The sequence below is a fragment of the Leptonychotes weddellii genome, chromosome 1, assembly GCF_054177405.1.
Source record: "Leptonychotes weddellii isolate Sample4059 chromosome 1, ASM5417740v2, whole genome shotgun sequence".
Taxonomy (NCBI): Eukaryota; Metazoa; Chordata; class Mammalia; order Carnivora; family Phocidae; genus Leptonychotes; species Leptonychotes weddellii.
The window spans coordinates 32,549,707-32,575,702 of NC_138369.1; the positions used below are offsets into that span (position 1 = coordinate 32,549,707).

General features: G+C 40.9%; 1 protein-coding gene across 6 annotated transcripts in view; it reads right to left on the reverse strand.

Annotated features, from left to right (window-relative positions):
* FOXP1 (forkhead box P1) overlaps window positions 1–25,996 on the reverse strand; it is a 167,484-nt gene that overhangs the window by 120,141 nt on the left and 21,347 nt on the right. The window contains exon 3 of one of the 6 annotated variants that reach the window (XM_081820720.1): window positions 13,479–13,560. The exons of the other annotated variants lie outside the window; for them this stretch is intronic. Coding sequence (XP_081676846.1) covers window positions 13,479–13,560 — 82 coding nt within the window. The remainder of the gene's footprint in view (window positions 1–13,478; window positions 13,561–25,996) is intronic. 6 annotated transcript variants of the gene reach the window in all.

Consider the following 25,996-nt stretch of genomic DNA (forward strand, 5'->3'; position numbering starts at 1 on the left):
GTCTAGTCCAGAGGAAGACAGAGACTCAATTCCTCATTATTGTATTAATGCAACTTCAAGTTGTTGGTGTCCCCAGCCCCTACCAGGTCACAATTGGCTCCTACTGACTTTACAATCATCCCCTAAATAACTGTCACATGAACTACTGCTAAATTGGAGCTCTTACTCCACACTTACACAGTGGTCTGTGCTTTGCACTCATTCCCATTAAAGATCTTTTCTCATTTTGATCTAGAATTTCAACCTGCTGAGACCTTTTTTTTTTTTTAAATTGCAATTCTTCAAAATATTAACTCTTCCTCATCCTTCCTGGTCACACACAATTTCTGTCATCCCTAAATTCCTCGAATCACATAATCTGAGGTGTTATGATCAGATCGCTAAATTTGTGCATTCTCACGTTTCACGACATCTAAAATAGAGGGTTCCAGTTACTATATGACAACTACCAACAGGGGTTATATACTAGGGATTAATCACATTTATCACCTGTTCCAAAGTGGAAGAACTCAGAAAGGTCAGGTGCTTCCTGCCACCCTCACTTGGCACCTAATACGCTGCCTGGATCTCAGTTGGTATTTCGTAAATAAATGTTTTTGATGCATCAGTGAATGAACTTACTTAATCTTTACCCCAACCCAGTGAAGAGATCCTACTATTAGTCTACGCTTTATAGGCGAGGAAACTGATGTTTAGAACGTTAAATAGAATTAACGTATTAGGTACCGCGTTACATGGAACCAGCACTTTAAAATGATGCCTACAAAAACTATACAACATGAAATACACGCTAATCGCTCATTTCAAAGCAGGACTCCACGCCTAGTCATGTGCCTCTTCTTCGTCTGACTAGTGGGGGCCACACCTCCCCAAGCATGTCTCCCACCAGCTTTCTTTCTTTTTCTCCTTTCCACAGAAACAGACAAGGCTAAAGAAATTTCCAAATTAAAACCTGGCAATGGTTTCTATATTCTTGTTTCCTAAACCTATAAATCAAAACTGTCTAAACAGGTCATAAATGTTCCTTGGCGATATAATGGGAAAAGTTCTGATTTATGGTGCCGGTAGAATAATTTTAAATAATTACATAAGAGTTTTGAAAAATGCAATTAACACCTTTGGAAGTTTTTTGAAATGAAAATGAATCTCTGGAGATGACTGTTCCCATACATAAAGATAGCCAGTTAAAAAATAAAAATAAAGCTACAAGATACAACTGTGTCTGAATGATCCTACGGAGACGGGGCACAGGAGGTTTGATTTACAAATGGGAATTCAGGAGCATGACCACATCAGTACATGTCTTAACTCTGCCGCCTTATCACACGGTAACAACACAATTAGCACATGTCATTACCAAACATCAAAATTAAATCACCAAATAAACATCTTGTTTCTATTCAGCCCCAGCTGATGCCTCTCTTCCTCTGTACTGGTTTGACACATCCTACCACACTGTCCTTTGGAACACTTCAAATCCTCCTACCTGCTCTTGCAAATCTGGCCAATGTTCTTTCCTTCCTCTTTCTCTTCATTTGTGATTCATCTCCTCCTTCAAAATCCAACCTTCCCCAGATGAAGTCACTCCAAACATCCTTCTTTAACTCTAACTTCCCTGGTACCAAAGAAAGTCTTATGATCTCTGAATTTCCCTTTTCGGGCTGACCAAACAGTCATAGTTATTATTTTACATGATGAACCATTTTCTCAAGCTCACTTGGGATAACCACCTGGCTCTCTGTCCCTCACTCACTCTTCTTCACTTTGGCCCATCTTCCAATACCTTCCCTGAAGCATTTTCAACTCAGGAAATAGCACAACCAGGCCACCTCAGACAAAACGAACTTTTAAATGAGGTATGCACTGTTTAATGCTACCCATTCTTCATTTTCTTCTTGATTTATCTTTTTTTTTTTTTAAGATTATTTATTTATTTATTTGAGAGAGAGAGAGCACATGAGAGGGGGGAGGGTCAGAGGGAGAAGCAGGCTCCCTGCCGAGCAGGGAGCCCGATGCGGGACTTGATCCAGGGACTCCAGGATCATGACCCGAGCCGAAGGCAGTCGCTTAACCAACTGAGCCACCCAGGCGCCCCTTCTTGATTTATCTTGAATGAGAACGTCAACAATACCGGAGCAAAAATGGGCTTTTCTCAGGGTTCTTTCAGGTCCAGTGGGAATTTGAAAAGTGTTACAACACTCTACAATTCCTATGTAGAAATGGTCCAAGGTAGCTCCCAGTTCTTGAAATCCACTGTACTGACAGTGACTACATAAGGAGAATTCTCAGCCACCATCCTGGCCATGAGAACGGAGAAAAAAACTTAGAATCACAGAAACTTTTCTCTGGAATAGACTGAGAGATCATTTTAATCCCGCCCCCTCATTTTCCAGATGAGAAAACTCATACCCAAGAAGGAAAAATGACTAGCCAAAGGTCAGACATCTAAGCAGTTACTGGCAGAACCAACACTAGAACCCAAAACTTCTGACTCCTAACTAAGCGTTCTTTCCATTGCTTCACACCACCTGGCAGGGCAGAGACATAAGGAACCACAAAAACTAAGATAGTCAACCATCAGCACTTAACAATTTTTTTTTCTTTTGGGTAGAGGGATATGTAAGGAGACAATAGTCTTTCTGTATTTGTTGGAATGAGCAGTGCTTTTTATTTTAACTGCAAATTACAAATGAAAACTACACTTAATCATTACTCATCAAGGGCACAGGACATCAAGATTTAACTCATCTTCTTGCTGCCGCTTGTCTAAAATCCATGTAACTCTATTTGGCCATTAATCTAGAGATGAGCTGTCCAATAGGGTACACACTAGTCATACATAGCTATTTCTGTTTGAATTAATTATAATAAAATAAAATTTAAAATTCAGTTTCCCTATCATACTAGCCACTTGAACTGCCCAAAGCCAATGTGGCCAATAACTACCATATGCAGGCATAGAAGAGTTCCACCACAATAGAAAATTCCATTGGACAGTGCTGAATGTCTAGAACATACTGGTCTATGAAATGGGTACAATATGAAAATCACTACAAAGATGAATTAGAAATGTGAAGCATGGACTTTTTCCAGCAACAAGGGACTTGCAGAAATATTTTAGGCCAACTGTCTCTGGTTTCTGATGAGGACACTAAGTCCCAGGAAATTTATTATATTGTTCTCCCAAACTTTACAAGGAGAAAGACAGAGTTTGGATTGAATGTCAAGTTGTCCGACCCTTGGGTCAGTGATTTTTCCACTAAACCTGCTGACTGGCTGAACACTAACAACATGGCATGCCTTACCCTCTTTGAGATGACGTGGGGTAACATGTCTATGAAGCATCCATTTCTCTATTTTCTAAAAGGAAAACTGAGGTACAACAATTTGCCCCTTGTTTATTCTGGATCTATGTGACTTTAATGGAGCCAACTCTATCCAGGGGAATCTGGAGGTGGGCACATGGCTCAGTCCCAGCCAATCAGCCTATTCCCAACCCCTTGTCCACAGTGACTGGACCAAGTATAGATGACTCAAGTCATTCATTCAGCTCAGAGGCTTTTGTTAGAATTACTGAGCAAGCGATATTCCTTTTTCCTGCAGGGGTTGCTTAGCTGTACATATGTGAATCTGGGGCTCTCAGAAGCCATCCTGCCTCAGCAAAGGGGGAATCTGACAAAGAATAAAACCAACAGAAAAAGAAAGCAGAACAGAAAGCAAATGGAGCCAGACCAAGTCCTGGTGACGTTATATGAGTGCCCGGTCCCAGCTGTGTGTGAGGCCAGGCTGACCATGGAACTTTCAAGCCCGTAGACACTCCCATGACCCATCATTAGCCGGTCTGAGTTGGGTTTTGACATTTGCGTGTGGAAAGGTTCTGACTAATACAGGTACCGCTTTCCAGAAGAAGATTAGGAAGTAGTTATATTAATACTTCCAATCAACCTTGAAAAGCACAGCAAGAGAGAAACACCATATTACAAAGCACACAATGGCAGCTGCAAGTGTTGGGTTCATGTGTGCCACTCTGGAAGGGATTCCCCAAGTCAACCCTAATTATGCTCAAACTGTCCCAGCCACGCATCAATCACTAGGTTTCAATTCAACACATGTGCATCTTTCTTTCAATCACCCATATTTACAAGTTTCTTATCAGGGTAGGCCTGAAACATCACTTTACAATTAAGTGTCTTCTAGACACAAACCCTGGGAATTTCTTCAAGACATTTTCACCATCTTAAAAGAAAAAAATACAAGGAAATAGCCCCATGGTCTCATGATGAAAGTAAAATGAAGACTTTTTGGTCTAATGGGATTTCACTCAAAATTCTCTTACCGTCTTTCCTTTCTTTCACCCAAACCCTGTACTGATTCCTCACTCACGGGTCTGTTTCTTCCTTCTTTCTAAATTTGACATTAAAGTCTCCCTATCTTTGTAGGTCCCATTTGCCAAACCAGGACAATCATTCATTCATGGAGTGTGGCAATAAACAATTTACAAAATATGTTAGAAACCATTGTACTGTAACCCATATATTCTAGGGAGATACATTCTGTCTTCATGGTGGCCCATTTCAAAATGCCTGCTGTGTATCCATGATGTTTGAAATCACTCACTGAGACCAGGCCATTTTAAAAGGATAGGTTTTTAATGGGTTAACCTCCCATTAAATACTGTTAATTTTTTACAAGGCCTTGCTTTCTCCTTTATAAAATTTTTTTTTTTTAATTTATAATTGTTGTTTAAATACATGGATTTGGGCATAAAATAAGTTGTTTTCCGATAGTGGCTTGTTTATTTAATTCAATGATCTTCTCAAAATCCACTCATTTCTAGGCTGTTGTATTTTCTGTCCAGTTCATCAATGACTTGGGGCGAGTCTTTTTTTTTTCCTCCCATTGAGCTTTTTCACTTCAACTGATTAATATTCAGCCTTCCAAAATTTCATTTATTGTCTTGTTACTATGAAATTCTAGCCAAAGATTGGTGAGGTCCTATGGCTTAAGATTTTTACTAATAATGAATATGAGTATTAACCTGGTATTTTAAAGTCATCAGAAACAATTCCATGGTTCTGATAATATCACTAGCATCTTTTGTTAGTTATGTGTCCCGCGTTGGGTGTCCCGGCTGGATGCTTTATGTTGCAGCCTTCGTCTGGTCCTTACCTTAAACTTGTGAGAGGGTATCATTTATAGCTATTTCATAGACACAAGAACAAAAGTGAAAAGGTTAAATATCTCCCCCAAGGTCACAGTGGCAGGTTAGGATTCAGACATAATTCCCTGTGCCTCTAAAGTCTAGGCTAATACTTTTGATGGTGCTAGCCAACAGTTCTAAAATTTGAACTAAAAATATCAGATTGAAATCCTTCGTGATTGCCTTCTTAAACCTCAAAGTAGTGCCTCAGGATGGCAACTGGCCTCTGGGAACTCTGGCTTTGGGCAAGAGGCAGAAAGGAGGTTCTCCCCTCTTGATTGTGCCCTAGTGGTTCTAGCTTCCCCATCGAGGACTGGTAGTTAATTCCATATTACATTTGTGAGCCTTGCCTAAGAGAGAATCTTCTAATTCACCCTATGTGACAGCGTAACATACCAATGTCATTATTATGCAATTTATTAAGAAGAAAGCCTGTGTGTGTGGGGAAGGCACATTCAAAAAATGTCATGCTAATTTTATCCTTGGGAGAATTTGGAATAGTTGTTGCCTCTTCTGATCTTCAGTTTCTCTGGCTGGGAGAGAGATAGGGCTGCAATCCCAGTTTAAACAAGCCATCTTCAATTTCCCCAAGTCAGTCACTGAGAGGCAGGGACTGAAATCCTGAGTTCTGTCTTGCCAGACACTCACCAAGAAGGCCCCTCTTCCAGAGCAGGAGCAACATCTAACATGACCCTGGGGCTGCAAACTTCTGCCCCAGAGCAAAGTAGAAAACCAATTTATGTAGAATTAAAAGCTATTTGCTTGATCCATCACTTGCTCCCACTCTGGTCTACTTTCAACTGTGACACATTCAGCTGGAATTACAGGCTGCCTCTCAGTCCGGCACTGGGGCATAGAACCTATCTACGCACAACCACGGAGCATAAACATTACAGAAAAATAATGACTTCGGAAGTGGGCACCCTATCCAAACACAAGCTACATGTGTGTTCACAGATGGAAACTAACGGCTGTTTACCCTGAAGGCCCCATAAGAAAAATGCAGTCACCTTTACAGTAAAATGCAACTTACTATTCAACATGCAACAAACTGACAGAAAAGAGAGAGCTGGGAATGAACTCCAACAGAGAGCTCTTATAGCATCTCAGATTTCTTCGGGAGGGTCCAGGCCATTCAAGAACTGTGCAGCCCCCAACCCACCCTGGCCGAACTCTACGATGGATCAGATCATAAGACCAGTAGGAAAGGGCAGCAGGCTCAGTACTTTGTCCGGTGGGTCGGGGAAGAGAGTTTGTGTGACATCACTTTGTGTCTCACTCTGGAAGCCTGCTTTGTAAAGGCAGAAATCTAATGTTGGTTAAGTGAACAAAAGAAACAGGTCCAGGTTTTGTATGGCAAAAGGTTACGTAACACAGTAAAGTTAATGTAAACAGGCTCCAGCCGCACCAGAGCGATTCAGTCCATTTCCCGGATGCAACAAATAAGGGCACGCATTCCTTGTCAGTGTGTTACAAAATGACAACAAAAGCCATCCCAAGTTTCCTGTTGAGAGATGCCAGCAGGTATTGACAAAAGCTTAACAGTATCTCTCTGAGACTGCTGTGGTTTAGCACACTGTCAAAACAGGATACTATTTAAATTAAAAATTTACTGATTCAAGTTCAGAAAAACCCTGCTTTGCTGTTTTTATAACCAAATTCGTGGGTGGGGAAACTTTGACCTTTATTTTTTCTTTTTTTTATGGCACCTTATATGGGTCTGAGAAGGTACTATATTTAGCAAGCTAGTTTTGAGAACTAAGGTGTCTAAGCAAGATGACTATCACTTTCTATGAATTACTGTACATGTGAAATCATGGGCTTGTTACATTATGCAAAAGCAACTCAAGTGAAACAAACAAAAATACCTGTTTGCATACATAAATTTTGTAAAAATCTCTGTGGGGAGAAAAAGGGGAAATACACAAAGACTCACCACAGCATAACGTGCTTCCCAAGTGAATCTTGTTCAGCATGCAAGAGTATTTCTTTAAAGAAGAAGGCTAAGCCAGGACTACAAGACTATGGTCAAGAGAGCAAAGCTGTCAACTAGAGACTGTGCCCTGGTGGACGGATGGAGCCTCCATGAATCGTGGAAAATGGAGCCAATAGTGTGTTTCTGTCTCGGGGCATTTCCACTTGCTGTTCCCTCCATCTGAAATATTCTTCTTCCAGACACTTGCAAGACTCAATGCCTCACTCAGTCGAGGTCTCTACTTATTGGTCCCTTTCTCAAAGAGGTCTTCTCTAGCCGACCAACTGAACATGGGGATCTCATGACCACTCTCTACATATTAACCAGCTTTGCTTCCTTATTAGTTTTCATCATCGCTTGACACCTGCTGATTACTTTCTCTTTTGCTTACTGGTTTAACGTCCCATTAGAATATAATCTCTGTGAGTTCAGGGGCTCTGTCTGCCTTGTTTACCTGAGGCTCCTGGTAGAGTAGTCTAGGCCAGTGCAGCCCCCCAGTCATTTGTTGGATGTTGAACAAGGAATCTCATGAACATCTAGTCAAGTCTCTGAAAAGGCTTGTTCTTCTTTCCACCTGATGACCTAACTACTTAACTGGCCATGGAACAAAAAAAAATCATCCCAATAATGCCAATGACCTCCGAGACACCGGAGAGGCAGGTGGATAGAAATAATGAACTACTTATTTTGCCCTAAAATCATTTTCAGATTATCTTCTCAGGTCTCACAGCTTTGAGAGTATGTGGCCTCTCAATGTTCACGGGGGAAAGACTGGAGGAAATTTGTAGAACGTGAGAAAGAAGTCTAATTCCACAAATATCATGATGCAATTTGTCTCTTCTTTTGTCGATCTTTCTTTCTTGTCACTAGAAAATCTTTTAACGGGGTGAACGATAATTTCACCAATGGCTTTGGACCAACAACATACCAGTGCTCAGGCCACATGCTGGCCTTTAACCTTTCTTCTGTCCAACACAGCTGAGGGATGTGTCACATTACTACCTGTCACACTGGCTCACTCAAGCAATAGCTCTAAATAGGGCTACGGGGAAGGTTAGTATTGGTGGTACCCAGCCTCCAAGACAGGCCCAAAGATTCCCACCACCTGGTATTTACGCTTTATGTAGTCTCCTCCAACACTGTGTCAGGACTGGTCTGTGTGACGAATAAACATGGCATAAGTAATGATATGTGATGTCCAAAGCTAGATCCCAGAAGACTTGGATCCCTCTGGGGAAGCCAGCTGCCATGTTACGACACACTCAAGCAACCCTATGGATAGGTCTTCATCATGGGGAACTGAGGCCTCCTGCCAAAAGCCACATGAGTGAACCATCTTGGAAATGGATCCTCCAGCCTCACATTTTAACTACAATCTCTTGAGAGACTAGGAGCCAGACTACCTTGCTAAGTCACTCGCATAGTTCGAGCCCACAGAAAACATGTGAAATAATAAATGTTAACATTGTTGTTTTAGGTCACTAAGCTCTGGGCTGAGAGTATCCAGACCTCACAAGGGAAAATGTGTATCGTCTTTGCCATATGGAATCCTCACTGCACAGAGTCCTCGTTAAGAAAGCAGAGTTCCCATTTTCACATGGGCAGCCAGTTACAGCAAGATATCCAGTCTATCATCAGAATGCACAGATACAAAGAACCCAGAATTCCCAAATCCCTGGGCTGTAGTTGGCCTGTTATAGAGCAGTGAAAACCTCCCAGACTCTATGTTGAATCTGTTAGTGAAGCTTTTGGCCACTGAGAAGAGAGATCATCAGTAGACAGGTTGATAACTGAAAGAAGTTATAACCAGCAAGCTATTGGAAGACCATGGCAAGGTCGAAGGGGGCAGCATTTTTCAACTCTACACAACTAGTGCTATACAGGAATGTTGCTGGAGCTCCTGATTTTTTTTGGGGGGGGGGGGAGGAGCTGGAAAATGGTATTTTGATGGAAAAATTCCAGACTGTTTCACCTTTGCAAATAACTCCTCAAAATGCTAAACATCGTGTGTGCAAATGGAATAGCGTCTAGCCTGGGGACCATTAGTTTGCAGTCTCTAATGGAGAATCAATTTGTGCTTCCCTTGTTCTTCTCCCAATATAACATAAATCTCAAAATTCCTATTTTCAATACCTTCCATTTCCCTAAATGTCTTTCCCTTTTTTTGTTGGACAATTCCATGTTTTTTAACAAAACATCACTGCCCTGTTTGTACCAACGCTGTCATGCTGGCTGTTAGAAAACATTTGTCCCTTTTTTCATAAATGCAGTAAATAATGTGATAATACAGAAGTGAAAGAACAAGTCTTCTGCAGGTGTGAAGAGAACCACCCTGGGGGGAAAAGGCACAGGGCAATGAAGAGTAACAAATTACTTAGTCCCCAAGAGGGGCATTTCAACTCTGACCAGAAGCCTTCATCAAAAGAAGACTTTAAAATCCATTCTTCCCTTCCCAACACATCAAGGCCCAAGAAAAGTAGTCATTACAAGGAAATTCAAGTATTCCCTGGTCCTAGTGATCCATATATGACTACAAAGTCAAAGAGAAAATAATTGTACAACTTCCTCCTTAGTTTGGAGAGGGGAACTAGGAGGGGGTCAGAGTAATTCTCACACACCCTGTCTGGTCTTCTCAGCAGCCACAGCTAACTCTGCCATCACAAGAGAGGGAGAGCCCCGTACAGAGGACCTGCAGATGCGAACATCAACACATCAGCTGTAGAGTCTTCAATTCATCTGGTGTGTATGAAAGATCATGAGATGACAATTGAGCCATGACCTCCATTCTAAATGCAATTTGCCCTGAAATGCAGATAGGAGATGAAAACTGCCATTCTCTGCCCATCTAGTGCCATTGAAAAGTCTCAATATTACAGAAAATTCCAATTCTTTTTGGGCAGGTCAGCCTAGGATCTCACAAGTGATAAGCTACAACCAACATCATAATGAGGATGATTAGAAGAGCAGCTGCAAGAATAAGCAACATTCTAAGTGTGATGTGTCAGATTATATATTTGACATAGATATATAATTAATACATCGAACTATATCTAACAATCTTCCAATATAATCAGATGGGTAGATATTTCTACCTTATAGAGAAAGTTTAGAAGCAAGCTAACTTGGACAAGGTCATACAACTGATAAATAATAGTTTTTACATTTGGGTCTATCTCCTTCCAAAGTCTTGACAGCTAAGCTTTGTTGTCTACCTCATCAATACCTGAAGCTAGAGATGAAGGGCAACCCCAAGCCTTTCCCTAACCAGTAAACATATTCAACCAATGAACTTAATGCTCTTATTATTACTGTTATTAATCTAAATGGAAATACAATTTTTTTTTCATTGTTGACCAATAACAAAGACCAATAAAGCTCACACCTGGGAGGCAGGTATGAGAAGCACATGTACGAACAGGATTTGGATGCCCGAAACAAGGTTCAAGAATTTGGCTTTTACAGAAACCAACAGGAAACCAGGGTGTGCCAGTCCTTACCCCTGAGAGAAACGGAAAGAACAAGGACCCTTGTGGGACCCTAAGAGCAGTATCAATGGAAACTCAAGGTCACATTCCTCCCCCTCAGATTGAGGAAAGGAGGAGGCTGGTCTGTGGGACCAAAGCCAACCTTCGATAGAAGGAAACTTTCAGAGGAAATGATTTAAGCTTTTTTGGTGAGAAGGGTATTTTTCAAATGCCTTTTTGAAGTTCTTATTTCCATCTTAAGTCGACACAAATAAAAATAATCATCAGTTTTCAAAGGGTCTTGTGGTTCACTGTGGGGGAGGGAGTTTGGCTTGGTTTCCTCCAGTGAAGCTTCCAGGTCTTTGGATTTTTTTTTTTTTCCTATATGGAGGAAAAACTTGAGCCCCGAGGGAGAAAATGGAAGCAATAGATGTTCCCAGTGATTACTGCAGTACTGTCCTGACCTGACAGCCATACAGTGAAAGAAGGATGGAGAAAATCTAATATGTGGCAAGGACTCAGAGAGATAAACTTTAGGGATCTATGAAGAAGCCACATTAAAAGAGACAACTTTTTGATCTTTCATTGGGAGAATAGATTTACCAAAATGTTTCAAAAGCCAAAGAAAATTCTCAAATAGCATTGTCCAGCAGAATTTTCTAAAATGACAGAAATGTTCTCTGCTTGCATTGTCCAAAATGGTAGCCACTAGTCTCATGTGGCTATTTAAATTTAAAGTAAATACAATTTTAAAATTCAGTTCTTCATGGGCATTGGTCACAATCTCAAGTGCTCTGCTCCCTTATGTTCCCAAAGTTCCCTATATTTACATCTATTAGTGCATTTATTATATTGTATTAATTCCCTCTGTGCAGTTTCAACCCTAACATAGGGACTAAGGGATAGTCAGTTCGTACTCCAGGGCTAAGCAGGGTCCAGTTCACGATAAGTATATAAGAAATGTTAATATGGATGAATAAATAGATGGGTAAATGAATGACTCGATCCTCTATGTTCACATTTACCCCCTGAGGCCTTGCTGTCAGATAGAATCGCTGTATCGTTTCCACCAAATTTTAATACCAAATGAGTTCTAGATCTTGATGAAGATAACAATTATATTAATAAAGATCAAAATGAGACTTAGATCTTGTTGGTGGTGATGATTATAATAAAAATCAATAATCTTCTCATCAAAATGCTATGCTGTTGGCTCCCAATAACTTCGTTCTCTAGCCCTTTCCCTTGAAGCCTTGCCTTGCTTTTTTCCAACATCAGGTTAAAAAAAAAAAAAAAAGTTTTCTTGTCTTCATCTATCTCTCTGTGTAAAACAAGTAAGTGGCTAGATATCCAAGCTCTTCCTCCCAAAGATATCCCAAAGATCAAACCCAAACTTCTAACTGTAGAATCAAATCAAATGTTTTCTGTAAAAGGCCAGGTAGTAAGTATTTCAGGCTTTTGTAGGATATATAACTAATCAAATCTACTGGAAACAGCCACAGTTAGCAAAATCAAGGTGTCGTTCTACTTCGAAAACACTTTATCTGTGAACATGGAAATCTGAATTTGGGTAATTTTCATGTTTCATGAAATATTATTCTTCTTTGGATTTTTTCAACCATTTAAAAAAGTAAATGGCTTGTAGGTCTTGCAAAAACATCTGCAGGATTTGGCCCACAGGCCTATGTTTGTCAACCTCTGTTCTAAGGACCGCTCAGAGCTCATATGTTTCATATTCCAGTTAAAGGTCCCGGAGTCACAGATATCGTGACACTGACGGAAATCAACCCGTCATTGTAGACAACGAGATAGTCAAGGGCCTTACAGTCTAACAGCTCCTGAGGCCAACTGGGAGCCAAACCAGGGAAGTGTTGGTTTCAAAGGGGGTGGTGGTACATGGTGGACATGAGGGCAATCCTTGCCCACCCAGCCTGGTAGCAGTTCCAGTCTTGTCACCATCAGCTGAGCAGAAAGATGCAGGCTCAGCTGGTTATCAAGATTCTTTCATGAACCAGTTTTGTCCAGACTTCTATTAGTCAAAATCCTGATCTCCATAAGAGTTTCTGCAAGCCTGTTAATTATGCCTTTGATCTGAGTTACATTATCTTCAATTAAGCATTAATATATTGTGCATGAACTGACACCGTGTCATGCAAAATGGTAAGGCTTCTGGAATACATTTCCAAAGCCAGTATTCTAAATAGAGCTGTGTAGGCAGTGAAATATTTATTTTCAAATTCATCTGTGTACATTTTCAAAATTACTGCTCTCTAAATTTTCTTTGAAATGTCTGACCTGCTGTTCGTAAGTCAAAAAATATAATCTCTCTTTTGTGGAACTCCAATTGGTAAATTGTTGTTTTTTTTTTTTTAGAAGTTAGATTGGCTACTTGCTGTTAGATGGTGGGTATTCAGGCCTCAAACAGCTAGTGTTACCTTTAAAAAAATTGCCCCAAATGCCCTGTGGACCTCATTGACCAGGCTGCTGTCAGACCATTTTGCCTTCATCACTGAACAGTCCCCAAATTTCCAAACAGTGGCAGACTGAAGAGGCATCTATTTGTAAAAAGTGAAGTCAAACATGAATATGGTAATATATACAGGTAAAGAGGTCCAAGGAGCCCAGTTTGTCTTTTTGGTTCTATGTTGTTAGGTTTTTCTTTCTGTATTTTGCAAAAGGAGCAGAGCGGGTATTTGTTTATAAAACAGTGAAAGAAGAAAGGTCCTGGATAAACACAGACTCTACATTTTAAATAACATTCAAGTTCCTGAATGAGGTATGCCCTAAACTCCTAGAAAACAGGTGTGATGCTGACATGTAGGCCAATTTCAACACTTACCTGAAAGGTATCCAAATGACTTTGGTAGGAAATCAAGTTAGTGATCTTGTGAGACTTACAGTATTTCCCAATTTGGGCTGGCCTGGAAATGTCATAAAAATGGGCACGTATCGTAAAAATGTAGTCTACGGGTCCATTCCAAAGCAGAAATACACAACTGTATAGAGAAGAGGAGATGAGCTGTGCATTTTAAATCCCCAGAAAGACCTTCAACATAATACCAACTAGATTATCCTTTGTCTTCATTCCCTGGATCTCTCAAGTGGACTCCAAGGTCAGGAGGGTGGCCTACCTAATTGTTACATAGGCCGTTCAGCCTCTAGTCAGTCCACTGCTATATCCTGGGCAAATTACCCAAGGGCAAAAGCCAAGACTCCTGACCAAGGGTTTGCTAACATCTTCTGATTGATTGCAAATTACTCACACTGGTGAGATGGAGTCAGAGTTCATTTCTACTACCCTAGGAGGAGACTGAGGAACAAATGAGGGGAAGACAGAATGAAAGAGACACTGAGATTCTGAGTCTGCAAGGAACTTAGCTGTCCCCGTGACAAGTAGCCTTCAATCGTGGGAGTGCATAAAAAGTACTTAGGAAGGCTTTTAAACATAGCCATGCTTGGGCCCTATCCCAAGATTCTTATTTGGTAGAGTTCAGGAATCTACCTAGGATATGAAAAAGCTTTGAGCCCTAGATCTTGATGATGATAAAAATTATATTAATTCTGATGCGCCTCCAGGATTGAGAACCACTGACTAATCTTTTGTAGATAAGAAACTGAGACTTAATAGAGGTAAGTCACTTTGTCAAAATCAGACATGCTTGGATTCAGAAGGCAAACAATGGAGAAAATCCGCACTGCCACATGACTGAGCATGGCAGGAGGGCTCTGTGGGGGAGGAGTGCCATTACATCGTAGATTCAAGGGGAGCCATTCACATTGTAGACATCTCAGATCCATGTAATGATTGAGAAAGGATCTCCAGATCAAAAGATGTTCTTCTGACAGACAAAGTCAGATATATCATGAAAATACCCTGACGGATGGCAGTAAGGTGTCTTGAAAGCATGCTTTCCTTAATTTCACACAAGTATGTGGTCTGGACTAACGAAGGCCCTGCCAGCTAAGTCCGTTTCCCTGAATTTCAAAAAAATTACTAGTTTCACCCTCACACCCACTGATAGCACTGTGTAGACAGATGTCAGCCTAAGAAGACAGAGAAGAAGAAAAGTTGAGTGTTGGGGGGCACCACTGTGCAAGTTAGGAAAAGATGCCCCTTCCTCCACGCAGATGCAGGTCCCGTCCCACGTCAGGGTGCAGAGCTTGGTAAATGACTGCTATATGGCAATCCTCACTAGCCCTGTCATTCAGGTAACTTCATTCAATGAACAAGCTGCAAGATCCTATCTGGTCATCTAAAATAGAGGTCCGTAAATTACAGTCCAAATCTGGTCGACTGCCTGTGTCTGCATAGCCCTTGAGCTAAGAATTGTTTTTGTATTTCTAAAGAGTTGGAAAAAAAAATCAAAAGAAGAATGTTTCGTGGAATGTGAAATTACACAAAATTCAAATTTCAGTGTCCACACATACATTTTTATAGGAATATAGCATGCCCATTATTTATGTATTGTCTATGGTTGCTTTTGCAGAGTAAATATTGCCGAAGAAACAGTATGGCCCACAGAACCCAAAATATTCACTATTTGGGCCTTACAGGAGAAGTGTGCTGACCCCTGGTCTAAAGGAAGAAAGAGTTAACTATTAAGCCAAATTCCCTTTGTAGATTTAATGAAAAGTTCCAAGCAAATATGGCAGGTGAAATAGTTTCTTTATATGTACAAACTTGAAACTGAGACGACAGAGGAAGGTCAACTTCATTACCTAGCCACCTTGACAGTACCTTTAAATGTCATCAATCAGTATGTGCCTTGCATGACTTGCAAGGGCTCATTATAAATTAGAGCACATGGGCCCCTGACACGATCCAGGGATTGTAACAGGACTCTGGTGACGTAACATGATAAAGGAGATTTCTCTGTACAGCTCTATATGGCACAGAGCTGGAGAATTTCCAAGAAATTTAATTTCCAGAGTGCCACCTTTGACTATTCAAGATAATTTTACCCAAGCACCAGGCATCCTTGAAGAAAACTTTATCTTTTCTGGAAATGCTTGTCACTGCGTGTCGTCCTCGAAAATATAAATTTGCAGCTATTTTTTCCAATGAGACAGACTAAATCCAGGATGTAGATTTTCCAATTAGACTCTTTCTAAACATCTGTTGGTAGGCTGCATTTAACGTTAGTTGTTTGAGCAAAGCGCAATTTGATTAGACTGTCTGAAACCAAGCCAAAGTCTGCAAAATAATAGCTCAATTAAATTGTGTTTTGCTTTCATTTGTCTTAGATTTTCCTGAGTGTGATAGTGTTGCAAATAATCAAGTAAACCAATTCCTTTCAAAATGAGAGATTTCGGGAGATTTTCTATCCCCCTCCAAGTTCTTGTAATAATCTATTCCATCTTCGCTATGCTTCACTGAACTTAATCTTGACACCAAATACATTTCTGTACTTTGCCTTTGGTCTCCTTTAATTGTCTATACTTATGAATTAAAGTTCTATGCCATTAATATTATACCTTAAACAGATTAGCGAGTGTACAAAGGCAAGCACAGAACATCAGGGCGGCCAAACAGCACTGTAGGAGTCTTGTGATTTTCATTCCATACTTGGCAGGATTCATGTCACCGACCCAGTGGAAGATTTGGGCAGGAAGGACACTGGATTCTTGCAATGCTTTCCAGTCTTGAAGGGTTCCGTAGGATCTGTGAACCTGGAACTGGCCTGCAGCCTCATCCCCTCAAGCAGGATCAATTTTTTGTCCTTCTTGGCTTAGGCATTTCACTATCTCATTCATTCGTTCATCACACATGCATTCACTAATTCACGAAGGAAAGAGAGACCTACAGATTGCCGACCCTGTGCCAGGCAGCTGCAGAATGGCACAGCTTCTACATTTCAGATTAGGAATTAATTCCTCGGCTGTTAAGATGACCTAGCATTCATTCGTATACAATTGTGGAAAGACAAGGACAAAAGAAAGACCTGGAGAGGAGTTTCAGAAGAACATGACCCTCATTTATGCCAAAATTGACACACTGAGGAAAACCATGCTCCACGTGGATAATGCTGATGACAGCAGTAGCAGGGATAACGGCAGCAGCTAACATTTATTAGGCGCCTGTTGTATGCCAGGCACTGTTTTAGGCTACTTCGGTGCAGGAACTCAGTTAATCTTCTTAACAACTTCATAGGATAGACATGCTGGTTATCCCTATATTAGAGATTAGGGGCTTGACATCTTCCCATCAAGGCTGGTTAACTGCAAGTTGACTACGGGCAAGAGGACAGTCCCTGTTACAACATATGCTTGGATAGGGACTGGTATCAAGGCAATTAAAATCTAATGTCGAGTTTAGTAGGTATTCATTTTCCCTTTAAAAAAGAGTTTACATACTTATGAGAAGAGCTCACTTTTCTGAGAATCTACTATGTGCCAGGCACTGCGCAAGCACTTCTCATGCACTAATTACTCCATCCTCACAATCGCCTTCAGGTAGGTGAGGTAATCACCTCTACTCTCTAGATGAGAAAACGGAAACAGAGAGGTTAAGCTACTTCTCCAAGGTCACATAGCAGTTTAAGTGTGGTGCTGGGACTTAAGCCAGGCAGCCTCACATCAGAAATCATGCTATTAATCACGATGTGCCCCCTCGCATAGTGTTCTGAAACACAAATCTCTGAAACTCTCCACCACCTTGCTGACCAGTGTGGTGAGCCACTGTACAAGATCCTGTGCCTTAAAAGGCACATCACACCTCAGTTTTGACTGTGACTAGGTATAGTTTCAGGATAAGAATACGATTTGCTCAGTCTTAGGTAAGTATATAGGGGAGACCACAAAGTACATGGTTACCACTGAATCTATCAAGCTTCCCAGGGGGGAAAAAAAAAAAATCCCAAGTACCTCTCTACTCTGGTATGCGATCAAGAGACTATATCAGTTAAGTCTACATCAAGCTTGGCGAGTAGAAGATACCCATATCACCACTCCCAACTGCGGTGCCCATGGCAGACATGGCTAATCAATCATGGCAATCGATTGCAGAGGCCATCCTAATCCTAGAACCCTGCAAACAGCACTCCAGGCAAGACCACTTGGCACCTAGATCAAATGAAACCTCTTCATCTATGTGGCTCAGACTCCCAATTCTGTTTCTAGAATATATAACAATTCCTTTATGCTACCAAATAAAGAACAACCCAGACATAATTTCACCAATATCTTATTAAAAGGGGCTTCATTAGGTCTGATTAGGCAGCTCTTCTGCATGCAAACAAAGGAATGTCTTGGCTGTGGATCCAATGTCCAGAGAAGATGAGAAGAAACCCACTAGGCTGCAGCCGTAGATAGCAATGAAAAAGAAGCATGGGACAACGTAGCAGAGAATTTAGATCTGGGAGAGCATAGCATATCACATGGCTTTTAGTTTCCTTTTGAAGAAAACAGAGATACAATTCTCTTGGAATGAAACTCAACACACAATTTAATCACCAGAGTCTTCTGTCTAACTGGTAGGTGATAGAATAAGCAATATTTACAAACCTGGATTCTGGGGACTCTGAAATGTTATCACATGGACTGTGCTTGTACTCCCCTCCTGACAGAAGGAATCATGGTTCTGAATCTCCCTCTTCCCCTCTCCCCAGTAAGAAGACTACAACCTTCTCAGGACATCTGATTTAATCCAAAGCTAGAATACTAAGAAACGAGACAGAAAGCAGCAGGATTTACACTTGGTATGGTAGATAAGAGAGGGCCGCTGGAAGTTTGTGAATAGGATTTTGAATAGCATTTAGAGAAAGCTGAAAGCAATAAGGAGGATAGGAGATATGCATGAACAACAAGAGATGCTCTGAGGGGCCAGAGGAGGATAGGCTAGCATTCTTTGCCAAGATGTAGGCATGTGCCAACCGAAGGTCTGAACTCTGGAACAAGGTAGCAGCAGGGGAAACACGGAGAAAGGAATGGACAGAAGACACCCAGTGGAAGGAAAAATGGCAGATCTGATGATGTATAATGTGGTGAGGATGAAGGAGATTAATAAGTCAATGATGACTCTGACTAATAGAGCCTGGTGACAAAAGTGATCAGTTGAATTAGAGATAATTGCAATTGCTGTCATGCTGAGCAGAGAGCCACAGACAGGCAATTAGGAAGGGGTACAAACAGGCGTGGCCTCATGGGTGTAGAGGTAACAGGATGGGCAAAGCCAATGGATACACACCATTGGAGAAGAGCAAAGGAAGGGAACTTTGGGAAAGGAATGAACTTGCCTTCTGGACAAGAACTGGGAAACCGAACATCCTGGGGCCTGGGGGGTGGGGTACGGTGGGGTGGGGTGGGGTGGGGTGGGCCCAGACTTGAAGAACTTTGAAAGAAAGCCATTTCCAGAAAGCTGAGTTAACCAGAGGATGACTTAGCTACGAGGAAGTCAGACAGGTTGAGGGGAGGATGGAGACCTGGCTGCTGAATTTAGTGACAATAAACTTCAAGAAAATGAGGAGGAAAAAAGCCAGAGACGGGGGAGGTTAGGAAGGAAAATGGCTGGTTAAAAAAAAAAAAAGTTGAAGCAGCAGGCAGAATATTCAGGTTGTAAAAGCTTGGTAAGCAAAAGGAGCTAGGGAGAGTAACGGGGAAGGATTGAGTCATCCGAAGTTTTTGAACGACCCATTTAAAATCCACATTCTACCATTCGACACCGATAAAAGCTGGGCTCTGTCTGCTTGAATGTTTACCAAATTTCCTCAATAGGATGTAACATAAAAGGACAAGGGCTGATAGTCTTTGCCCAATTGTGCGCTGGCAGCTTTAAATTCGACTACTTAAGTAGTTAAAAATCTGTTCTTTTGATGAAGGGGGAGAAGTTATGAATAGAAGGGAGCAGGCCTAGACCCTTTAGAAATGACTAGTGCTCAGTCTCCATAATTCACTGGGCAGTAATTTCAAACTCAAACAATCGCAACAGCAGGGGCGGCTGAAGTCCACCCCAAGTTCAAAATGGGATATGTTCTCTTTAAAATTTTGAGAGCGACTAAATATGACAACCATCTGATGTATGAAAATTATTCACAACCAAAAACAGACAGTCTGGAAATAGCCGGGATGACTTCATTTAGACAGAATTACCCGAATCTGTTTCTAATATACACAGTACACATAATAAATTTTTACAATATGACAAGGAAAACAAACTTAATAAAAGTTCCCGATCTTTTGTTACACAAGCATGCTATATCCATGCTATGTTTATAATAGTTTGCTCATGATATCACAGCTCAGTAACAAAGGCCCAAGCAATACAAAAACTGTTACTAGGCATGACATCAACTCACAACTACCGTAATTACATCGGTACACAAATTTCCCAAACTGTACATTTTCCAAACTGCTTCTCAATTTCAACGGCTGCCTTTAAACAATTACTTGCAGAGTTGTCTGCAGACTTTGAGTAATACCCGCCTTTCTTCTCTTTCCCAAGCGTCATTTCCCTTTAGAAAGTGCATATTTCAATTACAAGCACTATTTTTCAAATATGCCCATAAACATATGTCCAAATTAGGAGACAGTGTGGTCTAGTGGTTAGTGACAAGCCATAGGCATCAGCAACTCTGATTCTGTTCCTTTCGCTGTCCCCTGCTTGCTAGGCCCAGGCAGTAGCTCACGGAGAATCGGTAGAATGGAACGGAGAAGAGCACAGAGTCTCGAGCCAGACTATCTGGGCTGCAAGCCCAGCCTGGCCACTCAATGGCTGTTTGGCCCCGGGCAAGTTAACTTCTCTGTGCCCTCCATTCCTCATCTGTAAAATGGGAATAGTAATGGAGTCGAACCCCCATAGTTGTCCGGCTGCTGGAAAGTTCAGCCTATGTGCTTGCTATTTAATATTATTACTACTGCATTTGTGGGACTCCGTTTCCTGCTTGAAAACTCGGCTCAAGTTGTCCTAACCCACGGTGAATTGGGTAATTTTTCTAATGTGAGGATGAGGATTTCACCTTGGTCATGTTACCTGGAGAGACTGAGGTGCAATGAATAAAGTCTGAATGAATTCATTAACTCCATAGGTTCTGTACTACCCAACAGCCACAGAAGTGAAAATGTTATTTTGTAGAAATGGGTGTTCATCGTATTTCTCTAACGGTTTGCTTTCACGTTCCTGCCGCTCATGTTGATAAATACCTCTAAACCAATTGAAATAATCAGCATAGGGGGAAAAGATACTGCCTTGTGATCTCGGAAGCCTAGTTCTCCAAGGACCGAACTTTTTGAGCCCATCCGATATGCACGACCTCTGTCTCACTGCCTTGCACGGTCAGTTGGCTCTCCCGACCGGGCAGGGCGCCAGGGGAGCACGACTACCCCCATTGTCACTGCTGGTCCGTGGTGCTTACACCAAATGCTGTTATTCTAGGCTTCAGGAAATTTTCTAACCACTGGACAGGGTCCAATGCTGTGTGCTAATGAGTTTCAGATTGGAAGACTTCACTGTGCATGTGTCAGAAAAGTGCCACGGTTTATGGAGGGGTGGGGGCAGGGAAGAAAAGACACAGAAAAGGGAAGAAAAAAACAGTAGTTAAAAAATGCTGGCTACTCAAATTGACAGGGAACGTGACCTCTGCACTTCATCAGAAATTCCTGCAGACTTACAAAATAAAGGAGTTTGCTTTTATCACACACTGTGAGACTCATATGGAAAAATGGAAAACACTACATCACTTGACCTCGGCGTGCCCCCTTTCAACCACAGACGAATATTGTGTACAAAAATTCTAAATCAACTTAAGATGTTCAAAAAAAAAAAAAGCTTTAATTTTCTGCATTAGACTTGATGATGACTATTTTGGTTCCTGAGATTTTGCTCTGAAGATTCACAAAGAAAAAGGACTCATAATTCCAGGAAGAGCATTTTATCACTTGGGGAATAATAATGTGGTGGCGTCTCTCAGGTAGGCACATCATGGTCTCTACTTCCCTACAGTCCCGAAAAAATAATGAGCAAGTCCCACTTACCCAGGTTTGAAAGTCACCCAAGACTGAATCATGATTATTTGCTTACATTAACAGAACATTAAAACCAATTTTAAACAACTTAAGAAAACTCCAGCCATCTTTCCTTGGTGATTCACATCTCTGGGAAGCTTTTTCTCTCCCTTTAAGGAAACCAAGAGCCTTGATAACAAGTCTTCTCATTATGCTATCACAGTCTATCAAAGAAGAATACCTTCTTGGGAGAGTCTAACTCACAGGACTTCTTTTGAGTAATGAGATTACATTTCAAAAAAAAAAAAACCAAAACAACTTTTTTCTTTTTTTGGCCACTTAGTACCGGCGACTTTAAAAATCCAACCCTTTCACATCCTCGAACTGTCACCAACATTTTTTCAGACGATGTCAATAAAATTGATTGCTTGCAGTTCTGAATTCTGCTCTGCACATGGAAACAATATAATTTGTTTTAAAGTATTTTCGATGGGGGCGGAAGGAGAAACAGAACCTCAGCAAGCCTATCCACAACACTGGGGTGGGGTAGGGAACAAACCAGAAGCATAGTAAATGGTCTGAATATTACGGTCTGCTGGAAACTTTGACAAAAATTCCCGATGTATAAACCCTAAGCCTTGCTGTTGTGCTGACTGATAGGTCTTCCTGTCAGATATGAATGATGTTTCTGGAACATTAATACGTTCATTAAATTCTAACTCCCTGTACTTAAAAATATTCTGTACTTGGCTCAGAGGCATCTTGACAGCTTTGTTGTAATCATATATGTGAGGCCCCCAGACTACACAGTTGTTGAGATGCCTCATACCTACAAGCAATCTGTTGCTTTTACAAGTTTAATCTAGGTATTAAGGAGCTGACTGTGGAACCATGTCGGTTCGACATCTTCAACTCAGTTGTATATCATAGAAAACCACTCTGGGTGGTGACGGACTCCCATGATGCCCCACAACCAGGCACACCTCTAACTCCCTAATCTGTAATACTACAAAATACGGCTTGGGTTTTTTTTCCCCCCTTCTTTTTTTTCCGAAGCGCAAGTGGACGACCAGCAAGGGTCCGACAGTGTTATTCCTAATTACCTTTTTTTTTCACTCTTGATCCTGTGGCTCTCATAATTAGTTACCTGGGGCTGCAATCCAATTTGAAGTGATGACAAGAAAGTGATCCATGAAAAAGTAATAAGTTAAATCCAATTTCAGCCTTCCTCTAATTAAATGCACATGGAGCTAATGACTCCAACCCTAGCATTTCAGTGATAATGGTAATTAGTGAGGTGGGAGTCGCTCTCTTTTTCAACACTGGAGGTGTAAACCACAAGGTAAAATGGTAGGAGCACTCTTAATTACATGTGTCATTTTGTCAGCAATTTACACATTTTTGACCAGTCAAGTATGTTTTTTTCCCCTGTCCCTCCCCACCTCCTAGCCCCAACAATGATTATAACATACCATTCCAGGTTCCAACACATGGAAGCTCATAAGAGCACTTCAGACTTGAGCATGACAAGTATCTTTTCTTTGCTGTTGCTCACCTCTGAGACGCACACAGAGACAAGGTGACAATTAGGATAATGACACAGATCTTAGTCCCCTTAACTGAAATCCGGGTATTTCCAGTGGAATTGGTTTTTGGTGGTTTGGTTTTATTTTTGCTTATGCTATGGAAAAATAATTTGCTTCTTGGTGGCAAACGGGGCGCTCTGTAGCTACTGGGGAAATGTACATGGAAGGAGAAGCTGCAGTGAACTTCCTGATGGCAATACTGGTCGTCCATGGTCCTAAAACACCTGGCTTCCCACCCTGGTGCTATACCTGCCTGTGCGCTCTGCAGCAAGTCAGGTAACCTCTGTGAGTTACTTTTCCTTATCCATAGCACAGTTTAAGGACAGTTCCTATATTACAGGGCAGCTATGGGGTTGGTCCACATTCAGCACTAACTAAACATTAATTATCTTTGCCTATAGTGACCTATGCATATGGTGACATGCTTACATTTAAAATATTAGCATCACACTGGAATTTTAATGCTTAGGTGCATGTTGGTAACGTGACCATATAATTAAATGTCCAAACTGGGATGCTTTAAAAGAGAAATGTCAATAAATACACTCCAGCACCAGCCATAGACCAGGGATATCCTGGAAGGACTGGGACACCGGCTCATCCTATATACTGCTGAAGCTGAAATAGCAAAAATAAGCTAATTCATTACATTACAGCTCAGATCAGAAATCTGGAGGCAAGGACAAAACATACTATTTTAGAAAAAAAAAAAAATTCTGAAAGCAAGAGTATTTGACCTAGGTCACAGGATGGATTTCTTGAGGTTCAGGAAACCCTTATAACCGGATACAAAATTCTGTGTGTGGATGCGTTTTTTTCTGAGGGGCTGGGGTCACTGTTTCTATCATACTTTTAACGGTGTGTGTAATCTGTAAGACTTAATAGCCATTTTTAAAGCGTCATTTCTATTTTATTGTTTCTTATCAAGATTTATTTTTTAGGGTTTTGGGACTCTCCAAAGTCATGTGGTAACAATGACATCTTCAACAGTTACCAAAATTTCGACACTTCTTATCAATTTAAGGTCAGGGATGCCAATTCTAGACAATGCTAACTCCAGACATTTAAGAAAAGAAAAAAAAATCTGCCTCCCTCTCCTGAATTATCCGCTTTACTAATTCCGTGCATAGGGATATTGTTTAAGGGTCAGTATTTCAAAACCATTCCATTTCACTATCTACAACATAAAATTGTAGTTTCCTTTAAAAGTTTCCTCTTACCAATTTATTCCTTAGTGAATAACGTGGAAATGATATGGGTACTAAGATTATATGTGGCATTAATGCAAAGCAAAAATGCTGCCTAAAGCACGTTTTATATAACTGCAAATAAAAATGCTAAAAAAAACACCTGCTGGATCTTGTACTTTAACCTCCTCCACTTCAAGCAGGAGTCCTTATTATAATCCCGAGCTTCCAACTGGACAACACGGCTGCACTTCCAGTGGATTTCACTACCCTTCCTTCCAGTGAAATGGCCTCCTGGATGAGGGGCTCCCACATGATGTAACCTTGGAAGGGGGAGGATAGGCAGGAGGGGAAAATCTCCGATGACTGGTTTCAAGTTCAAATTCTTTATAGACGGCCTGAAACTGTGGTCAGCTTTCCGCTGTAAGCAACACACAAGGTTTACTTTCTTTCCTAACTTTCATGCTGCCAGAATACACATGTACTTTTACTTTCTTAGGAGAAAATGTGTCATTTGATTTCCTTCCAGTTTATGTACTCGTGCCAACAACTAAAATGCTTAAAGAACCAAAATGAATTACTACCCAGAAACGGTGGTCAAAGTTCCAAAATTCGATCAATAAAATTGCTCATCTACTCACAAATTAATCTTCAGCCAGTAAAGTTACACATTTTCGAGGTTATGAGCACACCTGCACCGTTAAGCATTTATTTCACTTGTTTAAGCAATCTTCAGAAGCATATAAATATTTATAAAAGCAAGCCTACTATTTTTACCCACATATAATTTTCTTTTTCTGCAGCAAAACCTTGTTAATTCTTTTACAACTCATAAGCCTCCTGAAGGCAGGGTCTGTACCCTTGGCAGTTTCATGTGGATAAACATCAGCAGGACGCCCTGTGCGTTGAGGCTGATCCAGAAATGCTCAGCAAGTTGCATTTAATAAATTCAGATCCTCCTGATCCTGAATTTACAATGGAGCCAATTTTCAGTTTTCATTTGTATCATTCATAAAAAATTTGCAAGACAACTCCGGAGACTAAATAAGGGGCGATTTAGGTTACTAAGTAGAATGTTTTTTAAGAACTTCAAAAGCAATATCTATACCCGATTAATGCCTGCATTATGTAAACCACACGTCGCCCAAGAATGGGGCCAGCTCAGATTGAGTTCTGCATGTGTATCTGGAGAGAGCGTTCCTCTCTCTTATTTACTCTCATCTTCCTGAAATTAGTCCAAATTGCTGATGTTTGACTACATTTTGTGATCTCTATCGAGTAACCACTTAGAGCCTCCTCTAACTTTCCATTCTCTTTTGTTTGTTATCATCAGCCTGTGAAACTGGAGAACGCTGCCAAACATAAAGCAGGGAAGTGTGAGATATGCCTAAAATATAAGTCACAGTATATTTGAGGATTTGGGTTTCTTTCTTTTTTTTTTTTTTTTCCTCAAGCAATCAGCAGATCAAATTCTTCTTCCCTGTCAAGCCTTCCTCTATGCGGAATATCTGAAATTTGCTAAAATAGGTCTCTCAGTGTGGTTATGAAGGGTATGAAGAACAGAAATGAACACTGTTAAGGTTTGTGATAGGAGTTCCCTTTCATTTCAGAGCCACACTGGCTGAGATGCCCCAGCGAGGACATGG